Here is a 26,875-nt window from a genome sequence, read left to right as displayed (position 1 = left end):
TGGGGGATGAGGTCACATGGGGGATGAGGTCACATGGGGGATGGATCACATTGGGGGATGGGATCACATTGGGGGATGAGGTCACATGGGGGATGGATCACATTGGGGGATGGGATCACATGGGGGATGGGATCACATTGGTGGATGAGGTCACATGGGGGATGGGATCACATTGGGGGGTGAGGTCACATGGGGGATGGGGTCACATGGGGGATGGGATCACATGGGGGATGGATCACATGGGGGATGGATCACATTGGGGGATGAGATCACATGGGGGATGGATCACATTGGGGGATGAGGTCACATGGGGGATGGGATCACATTGGGGGATGGGATCACATGGGGGGATGGGATCACATTGGGGGATGGGATCACATTGGGGGATGGGATCACATGGGGGATGGATCACATGGGGGATGGGATCACATGGGGGATGAGGTCACATGGGGGATGGGATCACATTGGGGGATGGGATCACATGGGGGGATGGGATCACATTGGGGGATGGGATCACATTGGGGGATGGGATCACATGGGGGATGGGATCACATTGGTGGATGAGGTCACATGGGGGATGGGATCACATTGGGGGATGAGGTCACATGGGGGATGAGGTCACATGGGGGATGGATCACATTGGGGGATGGGATCACATTGGGGGATGAGGTCACATGGGGGATGGATCACATTGGGGGATGGGATCACATGGGGGATGGGATCACATTGGTGGATGAGGTCACATGGGGGATGGGATCACATTGGGGGGTGAGGTCACATGGGGGATGGGGTCACATGGGGGATGGGATCACATGGGGGATGGATCACATGGGGGATGGATCACATTGGGGGATGAGATCACATGGGGGATGGATCACATTGGGGGATGAGGTCACATGGGGGATGGGATCACATTGGGGGATGGGATCACATGGGGGGATGGGATCACATTGGGGGATGGGATCACATTGGGGGATGGGATCACATTGGGGGATGGATCACATTGGGGGATGAGGTCACATGGGGGATGGGATCACATTGGGGGATGGGATCACATGGGGGGATGGGATCACATTGGGGGATGGGGTCACATGGGGGATGAGGTCACATGGGGGATGGATCACATTGGGGGATGGGATCACATTGGGGGATGAGGTCACATTGGGGGATGGGATCACATGGGGGGATGGGATCACATTGGGGGATGGGATCACATTGGGGGATGGATCACATTGGGGGATGGATCACATTGGGGGATGGGATCACATTGGGGGATGGGGTCACATTGGGGGATGGGATCACATGGGGGGATGGGATCACATTGGGGGATGGGATCACATTGGGGGATGGATCACATTGGGGATGGGGTCACATGGGGGATGGGATCACATTGGGGGATGGGATCACATTGGGGATGGGGATCACATTGGGGGATGGGATCACATTGGGGGATGAGGTCACATAGGGGATGGGGTCACATGGGGGGATGGGATCACATTGGGGGATGGGGTCACATGGGGGATGGGGTCACATGGGGGGATGAGGTCACATGGGGGATGGGATCACATGGGGGATGGGGTCACATGGGGGATGGGGTCACATGGGGGATGGGATCACATGGGGGATGGGATCACATGGGGGATGGGATCACATGGGGGGATGGGGTCACATGGGGGATGGGATCACATTGGGGGATGAGATCACATGGGGGATGGGATCACATGGGGGGATGGGATCACATGGGGGGGATGGGATCACATGGGGTGATGAGATCACATGGGGGGATGGGGTCACATGGGGGGATGGGGTCACATGGGGGATGGGGTCACATTGGGGGATGGGATCACATTGGGGGATGGGGTCACATGGGGGATGGGATCACATTGGGGGATGAGATCACATGGGGGATGGGATCACATGGGGGGATGGGATCACATGGGGGGGATGGGATCACATGGGGTGATGAGATCACATGGGGGGATGGGGTCACATGGGGGGATGGGGTCACATGGGGGATGGGATCACATTGGGGGATGAGATCACATGGGGGATGGGATCACATGGGGGGATGGGGTCACATGGGGGGATGGGGTCACATGGGGGATGGGATCACATTGGGGGATGAGATCACATGGGGGGATGGGGTCACATGGGGGGATGGGGTCACATGGGGGATGGGATCACATTGGGGGATGAGATCACATGGGGGGATGGGATCACATGGGGGATGGGGTCACATGGGGGATGGGATCACATTGGGGGATGGGATCACATGGGGGATGGGGTCACATGGGGGATGGGATCACATTGGGGGATGGGATCACATGGGGGATGAGGTCACATTGGGGGATGGGATCACATTGGGGGATGGGATCACATTGGGGGTGGGGTCACATGGGGGATTGGATCACATGGGGGGATGGGGTCACATGGGGGGATGGGGTCGCAGAATATGGCGATGAAGGAGTAACAATGTCTCCATAGACGGGGAATAAAGTTGATCTCTTATAAACATCCGTATATGACGTGTACACAGAGGAGTGACCAATGTCAGGGGGACATTTGGTCACATGACGTTCTCTGCTTGGATCAGACATTTAATAAGTCCCATTTCCATTTCCGCCCATAACAAAGATGGCGGGCCAATCAGCAGGCAGCGGGGAGGACTCTTTCGGGCAGGTGGCCAATGGCGGGGCGGGAAGAGGGGGGCGTGGTTGTAGACGTGGCGCTCCGCGGCTGCGCGGTAGGTTCGGGAAGGGGGGGAAGAGGAACTACATGTCCCGGCGTGCACTGCGCTCCACGTGACGTCATCCGTGTTGTGTTGGAACCCGGAAGTGAGAAAGGAAAGGAGTGTCACAGATCGGCTGAGAGGTGAGGAGCGACCGACCTACACCACCGACCTCCCCTCCCCCCACACTGACCGACCTACACACTACCGATCCCCCTACACCGACCGACCCTTCACCTGTACAGGGCGGCCATTCACTTCCTAAGATCTACAATCCCCTCCCCAACCATCGTTCCCTATCACTGGGGGCGTGTCCTCATCTATACCCTCAGCCCCGCCCACTCCTACAGCCTGGCCAATCAGAGGGCCCGAGAGGGGAGTACAGAGGTACCCCCCCTTCCTGGGGCAATATCACCCTTCCCCCCCCCCTCCTGGGGCAATATCACCCCTCTCAGGTAGTGGCATGGCAGATAAGAGACGTCACGGGTGGGTGTGGGGCAGATAAGAGACGTCACGGGTGGTCGTGGGGCAGATAAGAGACGTCACGGGTGGGTGTGGGGCAGATAACAGACGTCACGGGTGGTCGTGGGGCAGATAAGAGACGTCACGGGTAGGTGTGGGGCAGATAAGAGACGTCACGGGTGGTCGTGGGGCAGATAAGAGACGTCACGGGTGGTCGTGGGGCAGTTAAGAGACGTCACGGGTGGTCGTGGGGCAGATAAGAGGCGTCACGGGTGGTCGTGGGGCAGATAAGAGACGTCACGGGTGGGCGTGGGGCAGATAAGAGACGTCGCGGGTGGGCGTGGGGCAGATAAGAGACGTCGCGGGTGGGCGTGGGGCAGATAAGAGACGTCGCGGGTGGGCGTGGGGCAGATAAGAGACGTCGCGGGTGGGCGTGGGGCAGATAAGAGACGTCGCGGGTGGGCGTGGGGCAGATAAGAGACGTCGCGGGTGGGCGTGGGGCAGATAAGAGACGTCGCGGGTGGGCGTGGGGCAGATAAGAGACGTCGCGGGTGGGCGTGGGGCAGATAAGAGACGTCGCGGGTGGGCGTGGGGCAGATAAGAGACGTCGCGGGTGGGCGTGGGGCAGATAAGAGACGTCGCGGGTGGGCGTGGGGCAGATAAGAGACGTCGCGGGTGGGCGTGGGGCAGATAAGAGACGTCGCGGGTGGGCGTGGGGCAGATAAGAGACGTCGCGGGTGGGCGTGGGGCAGATAAGAGACGTCGCGGGTGGGCGTGGGGCAGATAAGAGACGTCGCGGGTGGGCGTGGGGCAGATAAGAGACGTCGCGGGTGGGCGTGGGGCAGATAAGAGACGTCACGGGTGGGCGTGGGGCAGATAAGAGACGTCACGGGTGGGTGTGGGGCAGATAAGAGACGTCGCGGGTGTATTCAGAGATTTCTCCCAGTCTCTGGTTCCTCTAATAAGAGCCCCAGACAGCCAAATCCTTCCACCCCACAGAATCATCACATCCCAGCAGGACCCGCTCTGATACCGGCCCCTCTGATACCGGCCCCTCTGATACCGTCCCTCTGTGCTCTGATACCGGCTCCTCTGCGCTCTGATACCGCGTCCTCTGCACCTCTCCCATCCTCCTTTCCAATTCCTCTTCCATGGCGGCCGGTATCTCCTCTCCTCCTTGGGTCCTTCCGTCATGATATAGCCGTCTCCAATCTAGAACCAGCAATCAAGTGTTGTAGCTTAAAATTGCACCCAAAAACTAGACGGCACTAGCTTAGGTGCAAACTGGAACTGACTTTATGTGTAAATTTACAGAAAACAGAGGGGGCGCAGGCAGAGGGGGCGCAGGCAGAGGGGGCGCAGGCAGAGGGGGCGCAGGCAGAGGGGGCGCAGGCAAAGGGTTGCAGCCAAAAGGGTTGCAGGCAGAGGGGGCGCAGGCAGAGGGGGCGCAGGCAAAGGGTTGCAGGCAGAGGGGGCGCAGGCAAAGGGTTGCAGGCAGAGGGGGCGCAGGCAAAGGGTTGTAGGCAGAGGGGGCGCAGGAAAAGGGTTGCAGGCAGAGGGGGCGCAGGAAAAGGGTTGCAGGCAGAGGGGGCGCAGGCAAAGGGCTGCAGCCAGAGGGGGCGCAGGCAAAGGGTTGCAGCCAGAGGGGGCGCAGGCAAAGGGTTGCAGCCAGAGGGGGCGCAGGCAAAGGGTTGCAGGCAGAGGGGGCGCAGGCAAAGGGTTGCAGGCAGAGGGGGCGCAGGCAAAGGGTTGCAGGCAGAGGGGGCGCAGGCAAAGGGTTGCAGGCAGAGGGGGCGCAGGCAAAGGGTTGCAGGCAGAGGGGGCGCAGGCAAAGGGTTGCAGGCAGAGGGGGCGCAGGAAAAGGGTTGCAGGCAGAGGGGGCGCAGGCAAAGGGCTGCAGCCAGAGGGGGCGCAGGCAAAGGGTTGCAGCCAGAGGGGGCGCAGGCAAAGGGTTGCAGCCAGAGGGCGCGCAGGCAAAGGGTTGCAGGCAGAGGGGGCGCAGGCAGAGGGTTGCAGGCAGAGGGGGCGCAGGCAAAGGGTTGCAGGCAGAGGGGGCGCAGGCAAAGGGTTGCAGGCAGAGGGGGCGCAGGCAAAGGGTTGCAGCCAGAGGGGGCGCAGGCAGAGGGGGTGCAGGCAGAGGGGTTGCAGGCAGAGGGGTTGCAGGCAGAGGGGGTGCAGGCAAAGGGCTGCAGCCAGAGGGGGCGCAGGCAAAGGGCTGCAGCCAGAGGGGGCGCAGGCAAAGGGTTGCAGGCAGAGGGGGCGCAGGCAAAGGGTTGCAGGAAGAGGGGGCGCAGGCAAAGGGTTGCAGGAAGAGGGGGCGCAGGCAAAGGGTTGCAGGCAGAGGGGGCGCAGGCAAAGGGTTGCAGGCAAAGGGTTGCAGGCAGAGGGGGCGCAGGCAGAGGGGTTGCAGGCAGAGGGGTTGCAGGCAGAGGGGGCGCAGGCAGAGGGGGCGCAGGCAAAGGGCTGCAGGCAGAGGGGGCGCAGGCAAAGGGTTGCAGGCAGAGGGGGCGCAGGCAGAGGGGGCGCAGGCAAAGGGCTGCAGGCAGAGGGAACGCAGGCAAAGGGTTGCAGCCAGAGACAGGCAAAAAGGGTTGCAGGCAGAGGGGTTGCAGGCAGAGGGGTTGCAGGCAGAGGGGTTGCAGGCAGAGGGGTTGCAGGCAGAGGGGGCGCAGGCAGAGGGAACGCAGGCAAAGGGTTGCAGCCAGAGGGGTTGCAGGCAGAGGGGTTGCAGGCAGAGGGGTTGCAGGCAGAGGGGTTGCAGGAAGAGGGGGCGCAGGCAGAGGGGGCACAGGCAAAGGGCTGCAGGCAGAGGGAACGCAGGCAAAGGGTTGCAGCCAGAGGGGGCGCAGGCAAAGGGTTGCGGCCAGAGGGGGCGCAGGCAAAGGGTTGCGGCCAGAGGGGGCGCAGGCAAAGGGTTGCGGCCAGAGGGGGCGCAGACAAAGGGTTGCAGCCAGAGGGGGCGCAGGCAAAGGGTTGCAGCCAGAGGGGGCGCAGGCAAAGGGTTGCAGCCAGAGGGGGCGCAGGCAAAGGGTTGCAGCCAGAGAGGGCGCAGGCAAAGGGTTGCAGCCAGAGGGGGCGCAGGCAAAGGGTTGCAGGCAGAGGGGGCGCAGGCAAAGGGTTGCAGCCAGAGACAGGCAAAAAGGGTTGCAAGCAGAGGGGTTGCAGGCAGAGGGGTTGCAGGCAGAGGGGGCGCAGGCAGAGGGGGCGCAGGCAAAGGGCTGCAGGCAGAGGGAACGCAGGCAAAGGGTTGCAGCCAGAGGGGGCGCAGGCAAAGGGTTGCGGCCAGAGGGGGCGCAGGCAAAGGGTTGCGGCCAGAGGGGGCGCAGGCAAAGGGTTGCGGCCAGAGGGGGCGCAGGCAAAGGGTTGCGGCCAGAGGGGGCGCAGGCAAAGGGTTGCGGCCAGAGGGGGCGCAGGCAAAGGGTTGCGGCCAGAGGGGGCGCAGGCAAAGGGTTGCGGCCAGAGGGGGCGCAGGCAAAGGGTTGCGGCCAGAGGGGGCGCAGGCAAAGGGTTGCGGCCAGAGGGGGCGCAGGCAAAGGGTTGCGGCCAGAGGGGGCGCAGGCAAAGGGTTGCGGCCAGAGGGGGCGCAGGCAAAGGGTTGCGGCCAGAGGGGGCGCAGGCAAAGGGTTGCGGCCAGAGGGGGCGCAGGCAAAGGGTTGCGGCCAGAGGGGGCGCAGGCAAAGGGTTGCAGCCAGAGGGGGCGCAGGCAAAGGGTTGCAGCCAGAGGGGGCGCAGGCAAAGGGTTGCAGCCAGAGGGGGCGCAGGCAAAGGGTTGCAGCCAGAGACAGGCAAAAAGGGTTGCAGGCAGAAGGGTTGCAGGCAGAGGGGTTGCAGGCAGAGGGGTTGCAGGCAGAGGGGGCGCAGGCAAAGGGCTGCAGGCAGAGGGGTTGCAGGCAGAGGGGGCGCAGGCAAAGGGCTGCAGGCAGAGGGGGCGCAGGCAAAGGGCTGCAGGCAGAGGGGGCGCAGGCAAAGGGTTGCAGCCAGAGGGGGCGCAGGCAAAGGGTTGCAGCCAGAGGGGGCGCAGGCAAAGGGTTGCAGCCAGAGGGGGCGCAGGCAAAGGGTTGCAGCCAGAGGGGGCGCAGGCAAAGGGTTGCAGGCAGAGGGGGCGCAGGCAAAGGGTTGCAGGCAGAGGGGGCGCAGGCAGAGGGGGCGCAGGCAGAGGGGTTGCAGGCAGAGGGGTTGAAGGCAGAGGGGGCGCAGGCAAAGGGTTGCAGGCAGAGGGGGCGCAGGCAAAGGGTTGCAGGCAGAGGGGGCGCAGGCAAAGGGTTGCAGGCAGAGGAGGCGCAGGCAAAGGGTTGCAGGCAGAGGGGGCGCAGGCAAAGGGTTGCAGGCAGAGGGGGCGCAGGCAAAGGGTTGCAGGCAGAGGGGGCGCAGGCAAAGGGTTGCAGGCAGAGGGGGCGCAGGCAGAGGGGTTGCAGGCAGAGGGGGCGCAGGCAGAAGGGTTGCAGGCAGAAGGGTTGCAGGCAGAGGGGGCGCAGGCAGAGGGGGCGCAGGCAAAGGGCTGCAGGCAGAGGGAACGCAGGCAAAGGGTTGCAGCCAGAGACAGGCAAAAAGGGTTGCAGGCAGAGGGGTTGCAGGCAGAGGGGTTGCAGGCAGAGGGGGCGCAGGCAAAGGGTTGCAGCCAGAGACAGGCAAAAAGGGTTGCTGGCAGAGGGGGCGCAGGCAAAGGGTTGCAGGCAGAGGGGGCGCAGGCATAGGGGGCGCAGGCAAAGGGCTGCAGCCAGAGGGGGCGCAGGCAAAGGGCTGCAGCCAGAGGGGGTGCAGGCAAAGGGTTGCAGCCAGAGGGGGCGCAGGCAAAGGGTTGCAGCCAGAGGGGGCGCAGGCAAAGGGTTGCGGCCAGAGGGGGCGCAGGCAATGGGTTGCGGCCAGAGGGGGCGCAGACAAAGGGTTGCGGCCAGAGGGGGCGCAGGCAAAGGGTTGCGGCCAGAGGGGGCGCAGGCAAAGGGTTGCGGCCAGAGGGGGCGCAGGCAAAGGGTTGCAGCCAGAGGGGGCGCAGGCAAAGGGTTGCAGCCAGAGGGGGCGCAGGCAAAGGGTTGCAGCCAGAGGGGGCGCAGGCAAAGGGTTGCAGCCAGAGACAGGCAAAAAGGGTTGCAGGCAGAAGGGTTGCAGGCAGAGGGGTTGCAGGCAGAGGGGTTGCAGGCAGAGGGGGCGCAGGCAAAGGGCTGCAGGCAGAGGGGTTGCAGGCAGAGGGGGCGCAGGCAAAGGGCTGCAGGCAGAGGGGGCGCAGGCAAAGGGCTGCAGGCAGAGGGGGCGCAGGCAAAGGGTTGCAGCCAGAGGGGGCGCAGGCAAAGGGTTGCAGCCAGAGGGGGCGCAGGCAAAGGGTTGCAGCCAGAGGGGGCGCAGGCAAAGGGTTGCAGCCAGAGGGGGCGCAGGCAGAGGGGGCGCAGGCAAAGGGTTGCAGGCAGAGGGGGCGCAGGCAGAGGGGGCGCAGGCAGAGGGGTTGAAGGCAGAGGGGGCGCAGGCAAAGGGTTGCAGGCAGAGGGGGCGCAGGCAAAGGGTTGCAGGCAAAGGGTTGCAGGCAGAGGGGGCGCAGGCAAAGGGTTGCAGGCAGAGGAGGCGCAGGCAAAGGGTTGCAGGCAGAGGGGGCGCAGGCAAAGGGTTGCAGGCAGAGGGGGCGCAGGCAAAGGGTTGCAGGCAGAGGGGGCGCAGGCAAAGGGTTGCAGGCAGAGGGGGCGCAGGCAGAGGGGTTGCAGGCAGAGGGGGCGCAGGCAGAAGGGTTGCAGGCAGAAGGGTTGCAGGCAGAGGGGGCGCAGGCAGAGGGGGCGCAGGCAAAGGGCTGCAGGCAGAGGGAACGCAGGCAAAGGGTTGCAGCCAGAGACAGGCAAAAAGGGTTGCAGGCAGAGAGGTTGCAGGCAGAGGGGTTGCAGGCAGAGGGGGTGCAGGCAAAGGGTTGCAGCCAGAGACAGGCAAAAAGGGTTGCTGGCAGAGGGGGCGCAGGCAAAGGGTTGCAGGCAGAGGGGGCGCAGGCATAGGGGGCGCAGGCAAAGGGCTGCAGCCAGAGGGGGCGCAGGCAAAGGGCTGCAGCCAGAGGGGGTGCAGGCAAAGGGTTGCAGCCAGAGGGGGCGCAGGCAAAGGGTTGCAGCCAGAGGGGGCGCAGGCAAAGGGTTGCGGCCAGAGGGGGCGCAGGCAATGGGTTGCGGCCAGAGGGGGCGCAGACAAAGGGTTGCGGCCAGAGGGGGCGCAGGCAAAGGGTTGCGGCCAGAGGGGGCGCAGGCAAAGGGTTGCGGCCAGAGGGGGCGCAGGCAAAGGGTTGCAGCCAGAGGGGGCGCAGGCAAAGGGTTGCAGCCAGAGGGGGCGCAGGCAAAGGGTTGCAGCCAGAGGGGGCGCAGGCAAAGGGTTGCAGCCAGAGACAGGCAAAAAGGGTTGCAGGCAGAAGGGTTGCAGGCAGAAGGGTTGCAGGCAGAGGGGTTGCAGGCAGAGGGGTTGCAGGCAGAGGGGGCGCAGGCAAAGGGCTGCAGGCAGAGGGGTTGCAGGCAGAGGGGGCGCAGGCAAAGGGCTGCAGGCAGAGGGGGCGCAGGCAAAGGGCTGCAGGCAGAGGGGGCGCAGGCAAAGGGTTGCAGCCAGAGGGGGCGCAGGCAAAGGGTTGCAGCCAGAGGGGGCGCAGGCAAAGGGTTGCAGCCAGAGGGGGCGCAGGCAAAGGGTTGCAGCCAGAGGGGGCGCAGGCAGAGGGGGCGCAGGCAAAGGGTTGCAGGCAGAGGGGGCGCAGGCAGAGGGGGCGCAGGCAGAGGGGGCGCAGGCAGAGGGGTTGAAGGCAGAGGGGGCGCAGGCAAAGGGTTGCAGGCAGAGGGGGCGCAGGCAAAGGGTTGCAGGCAAAGGGTTGCAGGCAGAGGGGGCGCAGGCAAAGGGTTGCAGGCAGAGGAGGCGCAGGCAAAGGGTTGCAGGCAGAGGGGGCGCAGGCAAAGGGTTGCAGGCAGAGGGGGCGCAGGCAAAGGGTTGCAGGCAGAGGGGGCGCAGGCAAAGGGTTGCAGGCAGAGGGGGCGCAGGCAGAGGGGTTGCAGGCAGAGGGGGCGCAGGCAGAAGGGTTGCAGGCAGAAGGGTTGCAGGCAGAGGGGGCGCAGGCAGAGGGGGCGCAGGCAAAGGGCTGCAGGCAGAGGGAACGCAGGCAAAGGGTTGCAGCCAGAGACAGGCAAAAAGGGTTGCAGGCAGAGGGGTTGCAGGCAGAGGGGTGGCAGGCAGAAGGGGTGCAGGCAAAGGGTTGCAGCCAGAGACAGGCAAAAAGGGTTGCTGGCAGAGGGGGCGCAGGCAAAGGGTTGCAGGCAGAGGGGGCGCAGGCATAGGGGGCGCAGGCAAAGGGCTGCAGCCAGAGGGGGCGCAGGCAAAGGGCTGCAGCCAGAGGGGGTGCAGGCAAAGGGTTGCAGCCAGAGGGGGCGCAGGCAAAGGGTTGCGGCCAGAGGGGGCGCAGGCAAAGGGTTGCGGCCAGAGGGGGCGCAGGCAAAGGGTTGCGGCCAGAGGGGGCGCAGACAAAGGGTTGCGGCCAGAGGGGGCGCAGGCAAAGGGCTGCGGCCAGAGGGGGCGCAGGCAAAGGGTTGCGGCCAGAGGCAGAGGGAACGCAGGCAAAGGGTTGCAGGCAGAGGGGGCGCAGGCAAAGGGTTGCAGGCAGAGGGGGCGCAGGCAGAGGGGGCGCAGGCAGAGGGGGCGCAGGCAGAGGGGTTGCAGGCAGGGGGGCGCAGGCAGAGGGGGCGCAGGCAAAGGGCTGCAGGCAGAGGGGGTGCAGGCAAAGGGCTGCAGGCAGAGGGGGCGCAGGCAAAGGGTTGCAGGCAGAGGGGGCGCAGGCAGAGGGGGCGCAGGCAAAGGGCTGCAGGCAGAGGGAACGCAGGCAAAGGGTTGCAGCCAGAGACAGGCAAAAAGGGTTGCAGGCAGAGGGGGCGCAGGCAGAGGGGGCGCAGGCAGAGGGGGCGCAGGCAGAGGGGGCGCAGGCAGAGGGAACGCAGGCAAAGGGTTGCAGCCAGAGGGGGCGCAGGCAAAGGGCCGCAGGCAGAGGGGGCGCAGTCAGAGGGGGCGCAGGCAGAGGGGGCGCAGGCAGAGGGGGCGCAGTCAGAGGGGGCGCAGTCAGAGGGGGCGCAGGCAAAGGGCTGCAGGCAGAGGGAACGCAGGCAAAGGGTTGCAGCCAGAGACAGGCAAAAAGGGTTGCAGCCAGAGGGGGCGCAGGCAAAGGGTTGCGGCCAGAGGGGGCGCAGGCAAAGGGTTGCGGCCAGAGGGGGCGCAGGCAAAGGGTTGCGGCCAGAGGGGGCGCAGGCAAAGGGTTGCGGCCAGAGGGGGCGCAGGCAAAGGGTTGCGGCCAGAGGGGGCGCAGGCAAAGGGTTGCGACCACAGGGGGCGCAGGCAAAGGGTTGCAGCCAGAGACAGGCAAAAAGGGTTGCAGGCAGAGGGTTGCAGGCAGAGGGGGCGCAGGCATAGGGGGCGCAGGCAGAGGGGGCGCAGGCAAAGGGCTGCAGGCAGAGGGAACGCAGGCAAAGGGTTGCAGCCAGAGACAGGCAAAGGGTTGCAGCCAGAGACAGGCAAAAAGGGTTGCAGGCAGAGGGGGCGCAGGCAAAGGGTTGCAGCCAAAAGGGTTGCAGGCAGAGGGGTTGCAGGCAGAGGGGGCGCAGGCAAAGGGTTGCAGGCAGAGGGGGCGCAGGCAGAGGGGGCGCAGGCAAAGGGTTGCAGGCAGAGGGGGTGCAGGCAAAGGGTTGCAGGCAAAGGGTTGCAGGCAGAGGGGGCGCAGGCTGAGGGGGTGCAGGCAAAGGGTTGCAGGCAGAGGGGGGGCAGGCAAAGGGTTGCAGGCTGAGGGGGCGCAGGCTGAGGGGGCGCAGGCAAAGGGTTGCAGGCAGAGGGGGCGCAGGCTGAGGGGGCGCAGGCAAAGGGTTGCAGGCAGAGGGGGGGCAGGCAAAGGGTTGCAGGCAGAGGGGGCGCAGGCTGAGGGGGCGCAGGCAAAGGGTTGCAGGCAGAGGGGGGGCAGGCAAAGGGTTGCAGGCAGAGGGGGCGCAGGCAATGGGTTGCGGCCAGAGGGGGCGCAGACAAAGGGTTGCGGCCAGAGGGGGCGCAGGCAAAGGGTTGCGGCCAGAGGGGGCGCAGGCAAAGGGTTGCGGCCAGAGGGGGCGCAGGCAAAGGGTTGCAGCCAGAGGGGGCGCAGGCAAAGGGTTGCAGCCAGAGGGGGCGCAGGCAAAGGGTTGCAGCCAGAGGGGGCGCAGGCAAAGGGTTGCAGCCAGAGGGGGCGCAGGCAAAGGGTTGCAGCCAGAGGGGGCGCAGGCAGAGGGGGCGCAGGCAAAGGGTTGCAGGCAGAGGGGGCGCAGGCAAAGGGTTGCAGGCAGAGGGGGCGCAGGCAAAGGGTTGCAGGCAGAGGGGGCGCAGGCAAAGGGTTGCAGGCAGAGGGGGCGCAGGCAAAGGGTTGCAGGCAGAGGGGGCGCAGGCAAAGGGGTTGCAGGCAGAGGGGGCGCAGGCAGAAGGGTTGCAGGCAGAAGGGTTGCAGGCAGAGGGGGCGCAGGCAGAGGGGGCGCAGGCAAAGGGCTGCAGGCAGAGGGAACGCAGGCAAAGGGTTGCAGCCAGAGACAGGCAAAAAGGGTTGCAGGCAGAGGGGTTGCAGGCAGAGGGGTTGCAGGCAGAGGGGGTGCAGGCAAAGGGTTGCAGCCAGAGACAGGCAAAAAGGGTTGCTGGCAGAGGGGGCGCAGGCAAAGGGTTGCGGCCAGAGGCAGAGGGAACGCAGGCAAAGGGTTGCAGGCAGAGGGGGCGCAGGCAAAGGGTTGCAGGCAGAGGGGGCGCAGGCAGAGGGGTTGCAGGCAGAGGGGGCGCAGGCAGAAGGGTTGCAGGCAGAAGGGTTGCAGGCAGAGGGGGCGCAGGCAGAGGGGGCGCAGGCAAAGGGCTGCAGGCAGAGGGAACGCAGGCAAAGGGTTGCAGCCAGAGACAGGCAAAAAGGGTTGCAGGCAGAGGGGTTGCAGGCAGAGGGGTGGCAGGCAGAAGGGGTGCAGGCAAAGGGTTGCAGCCAGAGACAGGCAAAAAGGGTTGCTGGCAGAGGGGGCGCAGGCAAAGGGTTGCAGGCAGAGGGGGCGCAGGCATAGGGGGCGCAGGCAAAGGGCTGCAGCCAGAGGGGGCGCAGGCAAAGGGCTGCAGCCAGAGGGGGTGCAGGCAAAGGGTTGCAGCCAGAGGGGGCGCAGGCAAAGGGTTGCGGCCAGAGGGGGCGCAGGCAAAGGGTTGCGGCCAGAGGGGGCGCAGGCAAAGGGTTGCGGCCAGAGGGGGCGCAGACAAAGGGTTGCGGCCAGAGGGGGCGCAGGCAAAGGGCTGCGGCCAGAGGGGGCGCAGGCAAAGGGTTGCGGCCAGAGGCAGAGGGAACGCAGGCAAAGGGTTGCAGGCAGAGGGGGCGCAGGCAAAGGGTTGCAGGCAGAGGGGGCGCAGGCAGAGGGGGCGCAGGCAGAGGGGGCGCAGGCAGAGGGGTTGCAGGCAGGGGGGCGCAGGCAGAGGGGGCGCAGGCAAAGGGCTGCAGGCAGAGGGGGTGCAGGCAAAGGGCTGCAGGCAGAGGGGGCGCAGGCAAAGGGTTGCAGGCAGAGGGGGCGCAGGCAGAGGGGGCGCAGGCAAAGGGCTGCAGGCAGAGGGAACGCAGGCAAAGGGTTGCAGCCAGAGACAGGCAAAAAGGGTTGCAGGCAGAGGGGGCGCAGGCAGAGGGGGCGCAGGCAGAGGGGGCGCAGGCAGAGGGGGCGCAGGCAGAGGGAACGCAGGCAAAGGGTTGCAGCCAGAGGGGGCGCAGGCAAAGGGCCGCAGGCAGAGGGGGCGCAGTCAGAGGGGGCGCAGGCAGAGGGGGCGCAGTCAGAGGGGGCGCAGTCAGAGGGGGCGCAGGCAAAGGGCTGCAGGCAGAGGGAACGCAGGCAAAGGGTTGCAGCCAGAGACAGGCAAAAAGGGTTGCAGCCAGAGGGGGCGCAGGCAAAGGGTTGCGGCCAGAGGGGGCGCAGGCAAAGGGTTGCGGCCAGAGGGGGCGCAGGCAAAGGGTTGCGGCCAGAGGGGGCGCAGGCAAAGGGTTGCGGCCAGAGGGGGCGCAGGCAAAGGGTTGCGGCCAGAGGGGGCGCAGGCAAAGGGTTGCGACCACAGGGGGCGCAGGCAAAGGGTTGCAGCCAGAGACAGGCAAAAAGGGTTGCAGGCAGAGGGTTGCAGGCAGAGGGGGCGCAGGCATAGGGGGCGCAGGCAGAGGGGGCGCAGGCAAAGGGCTGCAGGCAGAGGGAACGCAGGCAAAGGGTTGCAGCCAGAGACAGGCAAAGGGTTGCAGCCAGAGACAGGCAAAAAGGGTTGCAGGCAGAGGGGGCGCAGGCAAAGGGTTGCAGCCAAAAGGGTTGCAGGCAGAGGGGTTGCAGGCAGAGGGGGCGCAGGCAAAGGGTTGCAGGCAGAGGGGGCGCAGGCAGAGGGGGCGCAGGCAAAGGGTTGCAGGCAGAGGGGGTGCAGGCAAAGGGTTGCAGGCAAAGGGTTGCAGGCAGAGGGGGCGCAGGCTGAGGGGGTGCAGGCAAAGGGTTGCAGGCAGAGGGGGGGCAGGCAAAGGGTTGCAGGCTGAGGGGGCGCAGGCTGAGGGGGCGCAGGCAAAGGGTTGCAGGCAGAGGGGGCGCAGGCTGAGGGGGCGCAGGCAAAGGGTTGCAGGCAGAGGGGGGGCAGGCAAAGGGTTGCAGGCAGAGGGGGCGCAGGCTGAGGGGGCGCAGGCAAAGGGTTGCAGGCAGAGGGGGGGCAGGCAAAGGGTTGCAGGCAGAGGGGGCGCAGGCAATGGGTTGCGGCCAGAGGGGGCGCAGACAAAGGGTTGCGGCCAGAGGGGGCGCAGGCAAAGGGTTGCGGCCAGAGGGGGCGCAGGCAAAGGGTTGCGGCCAGAGGGGGCGCAGGCAAAGGGTTGCAGCCAGAGGGGGCGCAGGCAAAGGGTTGCAGCCAGAGGGGGCGCAGGCAAAGGGTTGCAGCCAGAGGGGGCGCAGGCAAAGGGTTGCAGCCAGAGGGGGCGCAGGCAAAGGGTTGCAGCCAGAGGGGGCGCAGGCAGAGGGGGCGCAGGCAAAGGGTTGCAGGCAGAGGGGGCGCAGGCAAAGGGTTGCAGGCAGAGGGGGCGCAGGCAAAGGGTTGCAGGCAGAGGGGGCGCAGGCAAAGGGTTGCAGGCAGAGGGGGCGCAGGCAAAGGGTTGCAGGCAGAGGGGGCGCAGGCAAAGGGGTTGCAGGCAGAGGGGGCGCAGGCAGAAGGGTTGCAGGCAGAAGGGTTGCAGGCAGAGGGGGCGCAGGCAGAGGGGGCGCAGGCAAAGGGCTGCAGGCAGAGGGAACGCAGGCAAAGGGTTGCAGCCAGAGACAGGCAAAAAGGGTTGCAGGCAGAGGGGTTGCAGGCAGAGGGGTTGCAGGCAGAGGGGGTGCAGGCAAAGGGTTGCAGCCAGAGACAGGCAAAAAGGGTTGCTGGCAGAGGGGGCGCAGGCAAAGGGTTGCAGGCAGAGGGGGCGCAGGCATAGGGGGCGCAGGCAAAGGGCTGCAGCCAGAGGGGGCGCAGGCAAAGGGCTGCAGCCAGAGGGGGTGCAGGCAAAGGGTTGCAGCCAGAGGGGGCGCAGGCAAAGGGTTGCAGCCAGAGGGGGCGCAGGCAAAGGGTTGCGGCCAGAGGGGGCGCAGGCAATGGGTTGCGGCCAGAGGGGGCGCAGACAAAGGGTTGCGGCCAGAGGGGGCGCAGGCAAAGGGCTGCGGCCAGAGGGGGCGCAGGCAAAGAGTTGCGGCCAGAGGCAGAGGGAACGCAGGCAAAGGGTTGCAGGCAGAGGGGGCGCAGGCAAAGGGTTGCAGGCAGAGGGGGCGCAGGCAGAGGGGGCGCAGGCAGAGGGGTTGCAGGCAGGGGGGCGCAGGCAGAGGGGGCGCAGGCAAAGGGCTGCAGGCAGAGGGGGTGCAGGCAAAGGGCTGCAGGCAGAGGGGGCGCAGGCAAAGGGTTGCAGGCAGAGGGGGCGCAGGCAGAGGGGGCGCAGGCAAAGGGCTGCAGGCAGAGGGAACGCAGGCAAAGGGTTGCAGCCAGAGACAGGCAAAAAGGGTTGCAGGCAGAGGGGTTGCAGGCAGAGGGGGCGCAGGCAGAGGGGGCGCAGGCAGAGGGAACGCAGGCAAAGGGTTGCAGCCAGAGGGGGCGCAGGCAAAGGGCCGCAGGCAGAGGGGGCGCAGGCAGAGGGGGCGCAGTCAGAGGGGGCGCAGTCAGAGGGGGCGCAGGCAAAGGGCTGCAGGCAGAGGGAACGCAGGCAAAGGGTTGCAGCCAGAGACAGGCAAAAAGGGTTGCAGCCAGAGGGGGCGCAGGCAAAGGGTTGCGGCCAGAGGGGGCGCAGGCAAAGGGTTGCGGCCAGAGGGGGCGCAGGCAAAGGGTTGCGGCCAGAGGGGGCGCAGGCAAAGGGTTGCGGCCAGAGGGGGCGCAGGCAAAGGGTTGCAGCCAGAGACAGGCAAAAAGGGTTGCAGGCAGAGGGTTGCAGGCAGAGGGGGCGCAGGCATAGGGGGCGCAGGCAGAGGGGGCGCAGGCAAAGGGCTGCAGGCAGAGGGAACGCAGGCAAAGGGTTGCAGCCAGAGACAGGCAAAGGGTTGCAGCCAGAGACAGGCAAAAAGGGTTGCAGCCAAAAGGGTTGCAGGCAGAGGGGTTGCAGGCAGAGGGGGCGCAGGCAAAGGGTTGCAGGCAGAGGGGGCGCAGGCAGAGGGGGCGCAGGCAAAGGGTTGCAGGCAGAGGGGGCGCAGGCAGAGGGGGCGCAGGCAAAGGGTTGCAGGCAGAGGGGGCGCAGGCAAAGGGTTGCAGGCAAAGGGTTGCAGGCAGAGGGGGCGCAGGCTGAGGGGGCGCAGGCAAAGGGTTGCAGGCAGAGGGGGGGCAGGCAAAGGGTTGCAGGCTGAGGGGGCGCAGGCTGAGGGGGCGCAGGCAAAGGGTTGCAGGCAGAGGGGGCGCAGGCTGAGGGGGCGCAGGCAAAGGGTTGCAGGCTGAGGGGGGGCAGGCAAAGGGTTGCAGGCTGAGGGGGCGCAGGCTGAGGGGGCGCAGGCAAAGGGTTGCAGGCAGAGGGGGGGCAGGCAAAGGGTTGCAGGCAGAGGGGGCGCAGGCTGAGGGGGCGCAGACAAAAGGGTTGCAGCCAGAGGGGGCGCAGGCAGAGGTGACGCAAGCAAAGGGCTGCAGGCAGAGGGGGCACAGGCAGAGGTGATGCAAGCAAAGGGCTGCAGGCAGAGGGGTCGCAGGCAGAGGGGTCGCAGGCAGAGGGGTCGCAGGCAGAGGGGTCGCAGGCAGAGGTGACGCAAGCAAAGGGCTTCAGGCAGAGGGGGCACAGGCAGAGGTGACGCAAGCAAAGGGCTGCAGGCAGAGGGGTCGCAGGCAGAGGGGTCGCAGGCAGAGGGGTCGCAGGCAGAGGGGTCGCAGGCAGCAGGTAATGTTTGGCAGAGGAAGATCCTGGAGGCTGGCCTCAGTCTTGGATCCTCATAGCACATCTGGGTGGAGGTGGAGGTGGAGGTGGAGGTGGGGGTTGGGTGCAGAAGATACAATGGAATGGTTTGCCCAATCTGAGGCGGGACATGATCTGAGACTGGCGCCCCGCACCCAGGAGGTAGGGGGTGGGGGGGGGTATTTGTGTGTGCTGGGCCAGGTGTCAGCTTCATGACTCCCCTCATGAATGTGGTGTTGAGGGTTAGGGGACATGCAAGGAGCAAAGGAGGAAGCCGGGGGGGGGGGGCGCAACACCCCCATTAGCCCCTCCCCCGCTATCTCCCCCTTATCCCCTCCCACAATCACCAGTCTTACTTCCCCCTCCTCATTATCCCCGCCCCCCACTATCAGCCCACCTTACCCCCCCCTGAGGGGTGCTCCAATCCTGAGCGTTGTCTTATCTGTATTATGGAGGGGGCGGGGCTTTGGTAGTCCATCTGGAGATGAGGGGCGTGTCTCTAATCCTGATCCTTCTCATTCCAGATGTCTCTAATGGCGGAATTCGGTGAGGTGGAGGATTCGGACCTCCTGGACTTCCTCCTGAATGACGTGTTTCCGGTGATCCCGGAGGATTATGGGAAGGATTGGGCTGTGGGCGAGACGGAGGTGAGAGATCTGGTGATGAGTTCCACTGTGGAGTTTCAGCGCCTCCTATTGGTGGGAGTTTTGTGGTGACTGGCGTCCATCTTGTTTTTTAGGGATTCTGTGACTCGGCGGTGGAGGGGTTCCTGACGGAACTCCTGGGCAGCCCTCTGTGTGAGGAACCGGACTCCCCTCCAGCCAGTGACAGCGGCATATCGGAGGGTCAGGCAGGTCTCCTGTCTCCGGAGAACTGGGAGTCGTCTCCGCCGCACAGCCCCCGCATTGTACAGAGCGAGCACAACTACTCCATGCTACAGGAAGATGGGGGGGACTTACAGAGCGTGCGATCCGAGACCTGCGAAGGAGATGTCTTCATAGACTTGGGTAAGACCTGACCTCTGATCTCACTGGAGGAAGCGTCCATAGATAGGCCCGTATGGACTCCCATCTCACTGGAGGAACCGTCCATAGATAGGCCCGTATGGACTCCTATCTCACTGGAGGAACCATCCATAGATAGGCCCGTATGGACTCCCATCTCACTGGAGGAACCGTCCATAGATAGACCCATATGGACTCCCATCTCACTGGAGGAACCGTCCATAGATAGGCCCGTATGGACTCCTATCTCACTGGAGGAACCGTCCATAGATAGACCCATATGGACTCCTATCTCACTGGAGGAACCATCCATAGATAGGCCCGTATGGACTCCCATCTCACTGGAGGAACCGTCCATAGATAGACCCATATGGACTCCCATCTCACTGGAGGAACCGTCCATAGATAGGCCCGTATGGACTCCTATCTCACTGGAGGAACCATCCATAGATAGGCCCGTATGGACTCCCATCTCACTGGAGGAACCGTCCATAGATAGACCCATATGGACTCCCATCTCACTGGAGGAACCGTCCATAGATAGGCCTGTATGGACTCCCATCTCACCGGAGGAACCATCCATAGATAGGCCCGTATGGACTCCCATCTCACTGGAGGAACCGTCCATAGATAGGCCCGTATGGACTCCTATCTCACTGGAGGAACCGTCCATAGATAGGCCCGTATGGACTCCCATCTCACCGGAGGAACCATCCATAGATAGACCCATATCGACTCCTATCTCACCGGAGGAACCATCCATATGTAGACCCATGCGCACTCCGATCTCACCGGAGGAACCATCCATAGATAGACCCATGCGGACTCCGATCTCACCGGAGGAACCATCCATAGATAGACCCATGCGGACTCCGATCTCACCGGAGGAACCATCCATAGATAGACCCATGCGGACTCCGATCTCACCGGAGGAACCGTCCATAGATAGGCCCGTATGGACTCCATCTCACTGGAGGAACCATCCATAGATAGACCCATATGGACTCCTATCTCACTGGAGGAACCATCCATAGATAGGCCCGTATGGACTCCCATCTCACCGGAGGAACCATCCATAGATAGACCCATATGGACTCCTATCTCACTGGAGGAACCATCCATAGATAGGACCGTATGGACTCCTATCTCACTGGAGGAACCATCCATAGATAGACCCATATGGACTCCTATCTCACTGGAGGAACCATCCATAGATAGACCCATATGGACTCCTATCTCACTGGAGGAACCATCCATAGATAGGCCCGTATGGACTCCCATCTCACTGGAGGAACCATCCATAGATAGGACCGTATGGACTCCCATCCCACTGGAGGAACCGTCCATAGATAGGCCCGTTTAGACTTCCCATCTCGTTGGAGGAACCGTCCATAGATAGGCCCGTATGGACTCCCATCTCACTGGAGGAACCGTCCATAGATAGGACCGTATGGACTCCCATCCCACTGGAGGAACCGTCCATAGATAGGCCCGTATAGACTTCCCATCTCACTGGAGGAACCGTCCATAGATAGGCCCGTATGGACTCCCATCTCACTGGAGGAACCATCCATAGATAGGCCCGTATAGACTTCCCATCTCGTTGGAGGAACCATCCATAGATAGGACCGTATGGACTCCCATCTCACCGGAGGAACCGTCCATAGATAGGACCGTATGGACTCTGATCTCACTGGAGGAACCGTCCATAGATAGGACCGTATGGACTCCCATCTCACCGGAGGAACCGTCAATAGATAGACCCGTATGGACTCCCATCTCACTGGAGGAACCGTCCATAGATAGACCCATATGGACTCCCATCTCACCGGAGGAACCATCCATAGATAGGACCGTATGGACTCCCATCTCACTGGAGGAACCATCCATAGATAGAGCCATGCGGACTCCGATCTCACCGGAGGAACCATCCATAGATAGACCCATGCGGACTCCGGTCTCACCGGAGGAACCGTCCATAGATAGAGCCATGCGGACTCCGGTCTCACCGGAGGAACCGTCCATAGATAGAGCCATGCGGACTCCGGTCTCACCGGAGGAACCGTCCATAGATAGAGCCATGCGGACTCCGGTCTCACCGGAGGAACCGTCCATAGATAGAGCCATGCGGACTCCGGTCTCACCGGAGGAACCGCCCATAGATAGAGCCATGCGGACTCCGGTCTCACCGGAGGAACCGTCCATAGATAGAGCCATGCGGACTCCGGTCTCACCGGAGGAACCGTCCATAGATAGAGCCATGCGGACTCCGATCTCACCGGAGGAACCGTCCATAGATAGAGCCATGCGGACTCCGGTCTCACCGGAGGAACCGTCCATAGATAGAGCCATGCGGACTCCGGTCTCACCGGAGGAACCGTCCATAGATAGACCCATATGGACTCCCATCTCACTGGAGGAACCGTCCATAGATAGACCCATATGGATAACTCCCTATAGCCTTTGTTTCCTCCTCCGGTTCTGGTCCTCCATGTTCCTCCCTATGCAGAGTCCTCACCTGAACCTCTGTAGTCCTCCTCCGGCTCTGCTCATGTTCCTTCACTGATGAGTCAGTCTAGTGTTCCAGGATTAGGAACTGGTTTTATTGTCCCTCATCTACCAATAAGATTCTAACCAATCTCAGAATTGACATCTGGAATCACAATTCCCAATTGTGATTGGAGGGGGAGGGACAATGGGGGCAGTACGGACAGTCCTGACTTCCGACACTCTCTGGTAATGTGTTATGGAAGATTGAACTCTTCTTCTTCCTGTAGATGTGTGTGTGGAGCCGCGTGATTCGGACATCCTGGATCCCATCGCTCTGTGTATGGAGGAAGAGGAGGATGAGGATGACTCTGTCTACTTCCAGACCTCGGTATGTACACTCGTAGTGCGGGGTGAGAGAAGGGCATCGGGTGTGGTGAGGGAAATGCGGGGGTGGGGGAAGGTTGTCCTGTAGATTCCTCACTGACTATTTCTGGTTTTCAGTCACTTCAACTGTCTGAGGAAGAGACCCGCCTACTGAAGAAGGAAGGAATCGTCTTACCCCAGCACCTCCCCCTCACCAAGGTCTGACCACCTCCAACTTCTCCACCTATCGGAGTCTTCTCTTCCCCCATCTCCACCTATCGGAGTCTTCTCCACCTATTGGAGTCTTCTCCTCCCCATCTCCACCTATCAGAGTCTTCTCCTCCCCATCTCCACCTATTAGTCTTCTCCTCCCCATCTCCACCTATCGGAGTCTTCTCCTCCCCATCTCCACCTATTGGAGTCTTCTCTTCCCCATCTCCACCTATTGGAGTCTTCTCCTCCCCATCTCCACCTATCAGAGTCTTCTCCTCCCCATCTCCACCTATTGGAGTCTTCTCCTCCCCATCTCCACCTATCAGAGTCTTCTCCTCCCCATCTCCACCTATTAGTCTTCTCCTCCCCATCTCCACCTATCGGAGTCTTCTCCTCCCCATCTCCACCTATCGGAGTCTTCTCCTCCCCATCTCCACCTATTGGAGTCTTCTCTTCCCCATCTCCACCTATTGGAGTCTTCTCCTCCCCATCTCCACCTATCAGAGTCTTCTCCTCCCCATCTCCACCTATCAGAGTCTTCTCCTCCCCATCTCCACCTATCGGAGTCTTCTCCTCCCCATCTCCACCTATCGGAGTCTTCTCCTCCCCATCTCCACCTATTGGAGTCTTCTCCTCCCCCATCTTCTCTTCCCCATCTCCACCTATCAGAGTCTTCTCCTCCCCCATCTTCTCTTCCCCATCTCCACCTATCAGAGTCTTCTCCTCCCCCATCTCCACCTATCTAGAGTCTTCTCCTCCCCCATCTCCACCTATCTAGAGTCTTCTCCTCCCCCATCTCCACCTATTGGAGTCTTCTCCTCCCCATCTCCACCTATTGGAGTCTTCTCCTCCCCATCTCCACCTATCGGAGTCTTCTCCTCCCCATCTCCACCTATTGGAGTCTTCTCCTCACCATCTCCACCTATTGGAGTCTTCTCCTCCCCATCTCCACCTATCGGAGTCTTCTCCTCCCCATCTCCACCTATCAGAGTCTTCTCCTCCCCATCTCCACCTATCAGAGTCTTCTCCTCCCCATCTCCACCTATCAGAGTCTTCTCCTCCCCATCTCCACCTATCAGAGTCTTCTCCTCCCCATCTCCACCTATCAGAGTCTTCTCCTCCCCATCTCCACCTACCAGAGTCTTCTCCTCCCCATCTCTACTTATCAGAGTCTTCTCCTCCCCATCTCTACTTATCAGAGTCTTCTCCTCCCCATCTCCACCTACCAGAGTCTTCTCCTCCCCATCTCTACTTATCAGAGTCTTCTCCTCCCCATCTCCACCTATCAGAGTCTTCTCCTCCCCATCTCCACCTACCAGAGTCTTCTCCTCCCCATCTCTACTTATCAGAGTCTTCTCCTCCCCCATCTTCTCCTCCCCATCTCTACTTATCAGAGTCTTCTCCTCCCCATCTCTACTTATCAGTCTTCTCCTCCCCCATCTTCTCCTCCCCATCTCCACCTATTAGTCTTCTCCTCCCCCATCTCCACCTATCAGAGTCTTCTCCTCCCCCATCTCCACCTATCAGAGTCTTCTCCTCCCCATCTCTACTTATCAGTCTTCTCCTCCCCCATCTTCTCCTCCCCATCTCCACCTATTAGTCTTCTCCTCCCCCATCTCCACCTATCAGAGTCTTCTCCTCCTGGTGTTCCCGGCACACTGAGCATCTCCAGAACAGGTCCAAACCTTTATCCATCACATCATAATTCCAGAAATTAGGAGCCACACCGGACCCTTCCTCAGTGTTTCCTGTGACATGACATTCCTGATGAAGGGTCCTGTACGGCATGGAAATGTGGCTTCTGGAATTATGATTTGATGGTTGGATGAAGCTTTGGATCCATTCCGGAGAGGCGCGGTGTGCCGGGGACATCTCACCTTGAAGCCCTTCCATTTCCAGCCGGTGATCACTCCCAACACCGACATCCCACCATCCTTCACCCGTCACCTTCCTTCCTCCTCAGTCTATTCTCCGCTCTGGTCATGTCTGATTGGTGGAGTTCTGGTGATGAGGATACAGGGAAGTAACGTTATTCTCTATGGTTACAGACGGAGGAACGCGCCCTGAAACGCGTCCGCAGGAAGATCCGGAACAAGCGATCCGCACAGGAGAGCCGCAAGAAGAAGAAGGAATACGTGGACGGCCTGGAGAACCGGTGAGTGTTCTATATACTGTCTGTAGTCTGCGTGGGGACCGGGCTGACTGTCTCTATGGTAACCGTATACACAGCTACATGGGGGGGGGGGGTATAAACCATTTTTTATATATAATCCTCTATTCTGCCCCCTATAGGGTGACGGAGTGTACGGCTCACAATCAGGTTCTTCAGAAGAAGGTTCAGCAGCTGCAGAAACAGAACATGTGAGTCCATTACCCCAAATTCTTCTCTATATATTGTGCAGATGATGTCATCACCCCATGTACTGGCAGTAGTGATGTCACTGTGTACATATCATTGGCTCTGATCACATGACATCACACAGCCAGCAGTGTTCTCTCTAATGGGACACATGACATCTGTAGGGTGTAATAACGGGCGTATGTCTGATATGAAGCTTCTGTTTTTAGGTCCTTATTACAGCAACTGAGAAACCTGCAGGCACTTGTGAGTCAAACCGGCAGCAAAACCACCGCTGCCAGCACCTGCGTCATGGTGAGTGTGTGTGTGTGTGTGTGTGTGTGTGTGTGTGTGTGTGTGTGCGCCCCCTGCGTCATAATGTGTGTCTGCCATGTGTCCGCTCCACTCATATCTGTGTCTCCCGGCAGGTCTTGGCTCTTTCCTTCTGCCTCATCCTCTTCCCCAGTCTCTATCCATTTGGGACGAACATTGGATCCCAGAGCCACCGTGGAGGTAAGTGTTCTGCTATGTGTTCCCGGGTCATTGGGGTGTAGACGGTGGAACCTCCTCCTCCTCCATTGAGGTGTAAACAGTGGCTAGGACACCTTTTCCTCCTCCTCCATTGAGGTGTAGATGGTGGCCAGGACACCTCCTCCTCCTTCTCTTGTAGGACATCCATGGGGTTCTCGGTAGGGGTGCACCGAATGAAAATTTTGGCACCGAAAATGAAGGATGTACTAGGTCGAAAACCAATACCGAAAATGACAGTTTTTAAAAAATATTTATATACAATTGTATTATATTCAACTTTTTAATTAATATCATCAATTTAAATTAATATTAATTTTTGGCCATTATTGGCACCTTTAGTGCAAGAAAGGTCCAGAAAAATGTAGTCTGCAGTCTGACCATCTCTTGTATCATGTCCTCAGCCTCTGACCATCTCTTGTATCATGTCCTCAGCCTCTGACCATCTCTTGTATCATGTCCTCAGCCTCTGACCATCTCTTGTATCATGTCCTCAGCCTCTGACCATCTCTTGTATCATGTCCTCAGCCTCTGGCCATCTTTTGTATCATGTCCTCAGCCTCTGACCATCTCTTGTATCATGTCCTCAGCCTCTGACCATCTCTTGTATCATGTCCTCAGCCTCTGACCATCTCTTGTATCATGTCCTCAGCCTCTGACCATCTCTTGTATCTCTGCAGTCTCTGACCATCTCTTGTATCATGTCCTCATTCTCTGACCCTCCCTTGTATCATGTCCTCGGCCTCTGACCATCTCTTGTATCATGTCCTCAGCTTCTGACCATCTCTTGTATCATGTCCTCAGCCTCTGACCATCTCTTGTATCATGTCCTCAGCCTCTGACCATCTCTTGTATCATGTCCTCAGCCTCTGACCATCTCTTGTATCATGTCCTCAGCCTCTGACCATCTCTTGTATCATGTCCTCAGCCTCTGACCATCTCTTGTATCATGTCCTCAGCCTCTGACCATCTCTTGTATCATGTCCTCAGCCTCTGACCATCTCTTGTATCATGTCCTTGGCCTCTGACCATCTCTTGTATCATGTCCTCAGCCTCTGACCATCTCTTGTATCATGTCCTCAGCCTCTGACCATCTCTTGTATCATGTCCTCAGCCTCTGACCATCTCTTGTATCATGTCCTCGGCCTCTGACCATCTCTTGTATCATGTCCTCAGCCTCTGACCATCTCTTGTATCATGTCCTCAGCCTCTGGCCATCTTTTGTATCATCTCTGCAGTCTCTGACCATCTCTTGTATCATGTCCTCAGCCTCTGACCCTCCCTTGTATCATGTCCATGGGGTTCTCGGGAACCTTTGTCCATGTTTGTAGGACCTCCATGGCGTTCTCGGCACCTCCCAGTCATGTTGATGGTTTTATCTTCTTTATGTTTTTGGTTTTGTTTTTCAGTTCTTTTTCGTCAGCTGCGAAACCTCCCCTCTGATCTCCCCGTTGTCGGTCCACCTGGTTTGGATGAAGCTCTGGAGATTCTTCCCGAAGCTGTTTTGGAGAAAAGCCCAGTGGGGCCACCCCAGGATGACTCTCTGCTGGACCTCTCACACCAGGAGCTCCACCTGGACCCCTCCCTGCAGGGAGCTCAGAATGACACCCCCGAGGTTCAAGATGTTGGAACCGCAGAATCCAAACCTTCCATTAACAGTAATTCCTCCTCCGACCTCCCCAAACAGACGCAGCCAGTGGAAGGACAGCCTGACCCCCGACCTGGGGGCGAATTGTCTGGTCCGTCAGAACTGCTGCAGGTCATGCCGGACAAATCCAACTGGTTGGATAAAACTCGAAGCGTCATCATCACCCCGCACCATTCAGATGAAATGTAATGGCTTCGTGCCTTGTGTACATAGACTGCATTTCCCATTACTGGGCCAGAAATCCCACACCCCCATAGGGTGAAAAGAGGCACTTGGGAGGACTGTGTGCTTCTTGGGGTGTATAGAAAGATATACAAGTCCTACATTATTCAGAAATGTCCCATTATTTCGGAGCTGGGTCAAGGGAGCCTGGGGTCCCTCAGCACTGATGAAGGTGATGGGAGGCACTTAGGAGGACTCTGTGCTTCTCGGGTTGTAAATAAAGATACAAAAGTCCTGTATTGTTCAGATTCCTCAATATTATGGAGCAGGGTCGGGGTTCCTCAGCACTAATCTGGGTAATAGGAGGCACTTTGGAGGACTCTGTAATTCTCGGGTGTATATAAAAGTCCTCCATCATTATTCAGAAATTTCCAATTATGGAGGTGGGCCAGGGGTCCCTCAGGGTTAACAAGAGGCACTTAGCAGGTCCATGTGATTCTCGGGGTGTATAGAGATATATGAGCTGCACTGATACTTTATGTAGATATTTACGTATGCTCTGTCATGTCTGAATTTAATAAACTTTATTGGAACTGTC

General features: G+C 61.3%; 1 protein-coding gene across 1 annotated transcript; it reads left to right on the top strand.

Annotated features, from left to right (window-relative positions):
* Positions 1–2,726: 2,726 nt before the first annotated feature.
* Positions 2,727–26,875, top strand: CREB3 (cAMP responsive element binding protein 3). The gene is made up of 10 exons (XM_077478231.1): positions 2,727–2,871; positions 18,056–18,178; positions 18,271–18,538; positions 21,313–21,413; positions 21,527–21,607; positions 23,650–23,756; positions 23,894–23,962; positions 24,170–24,254; positions 24,368–24,452; positions 25,877–26,875. Exons 2-10 carry the CDS (start codon positions 18,056–18,058, stop codon positions 26,302–26,304), a joined length of 1,347 nt encoding a protein of 448 aa, XP_077334357.1. The 5' UTR covers positions 2,727–2,871; the 3' UTR covers positions 26,305–26,875.

The sequence above is a fragment of the Lithobates pipiens genome, unplaced genomic scaffold, assembly GCF_037356315.1.
Source record: "Lithobates pipiens isolate NorthernLeopardFrog02 unplaced genomic scaffold, aLitPip1_a1.2 Scaffold_13, whole genome shotgun sequence".
NCBI lineage: Eukaryota > Metazoa > Chordata > Amphibia > Anura > Ranidae > Lithobates > Lithobates pipiens.
This window is presented reverse-complemented; position numbering and strand designations above follow the sequence as displayed.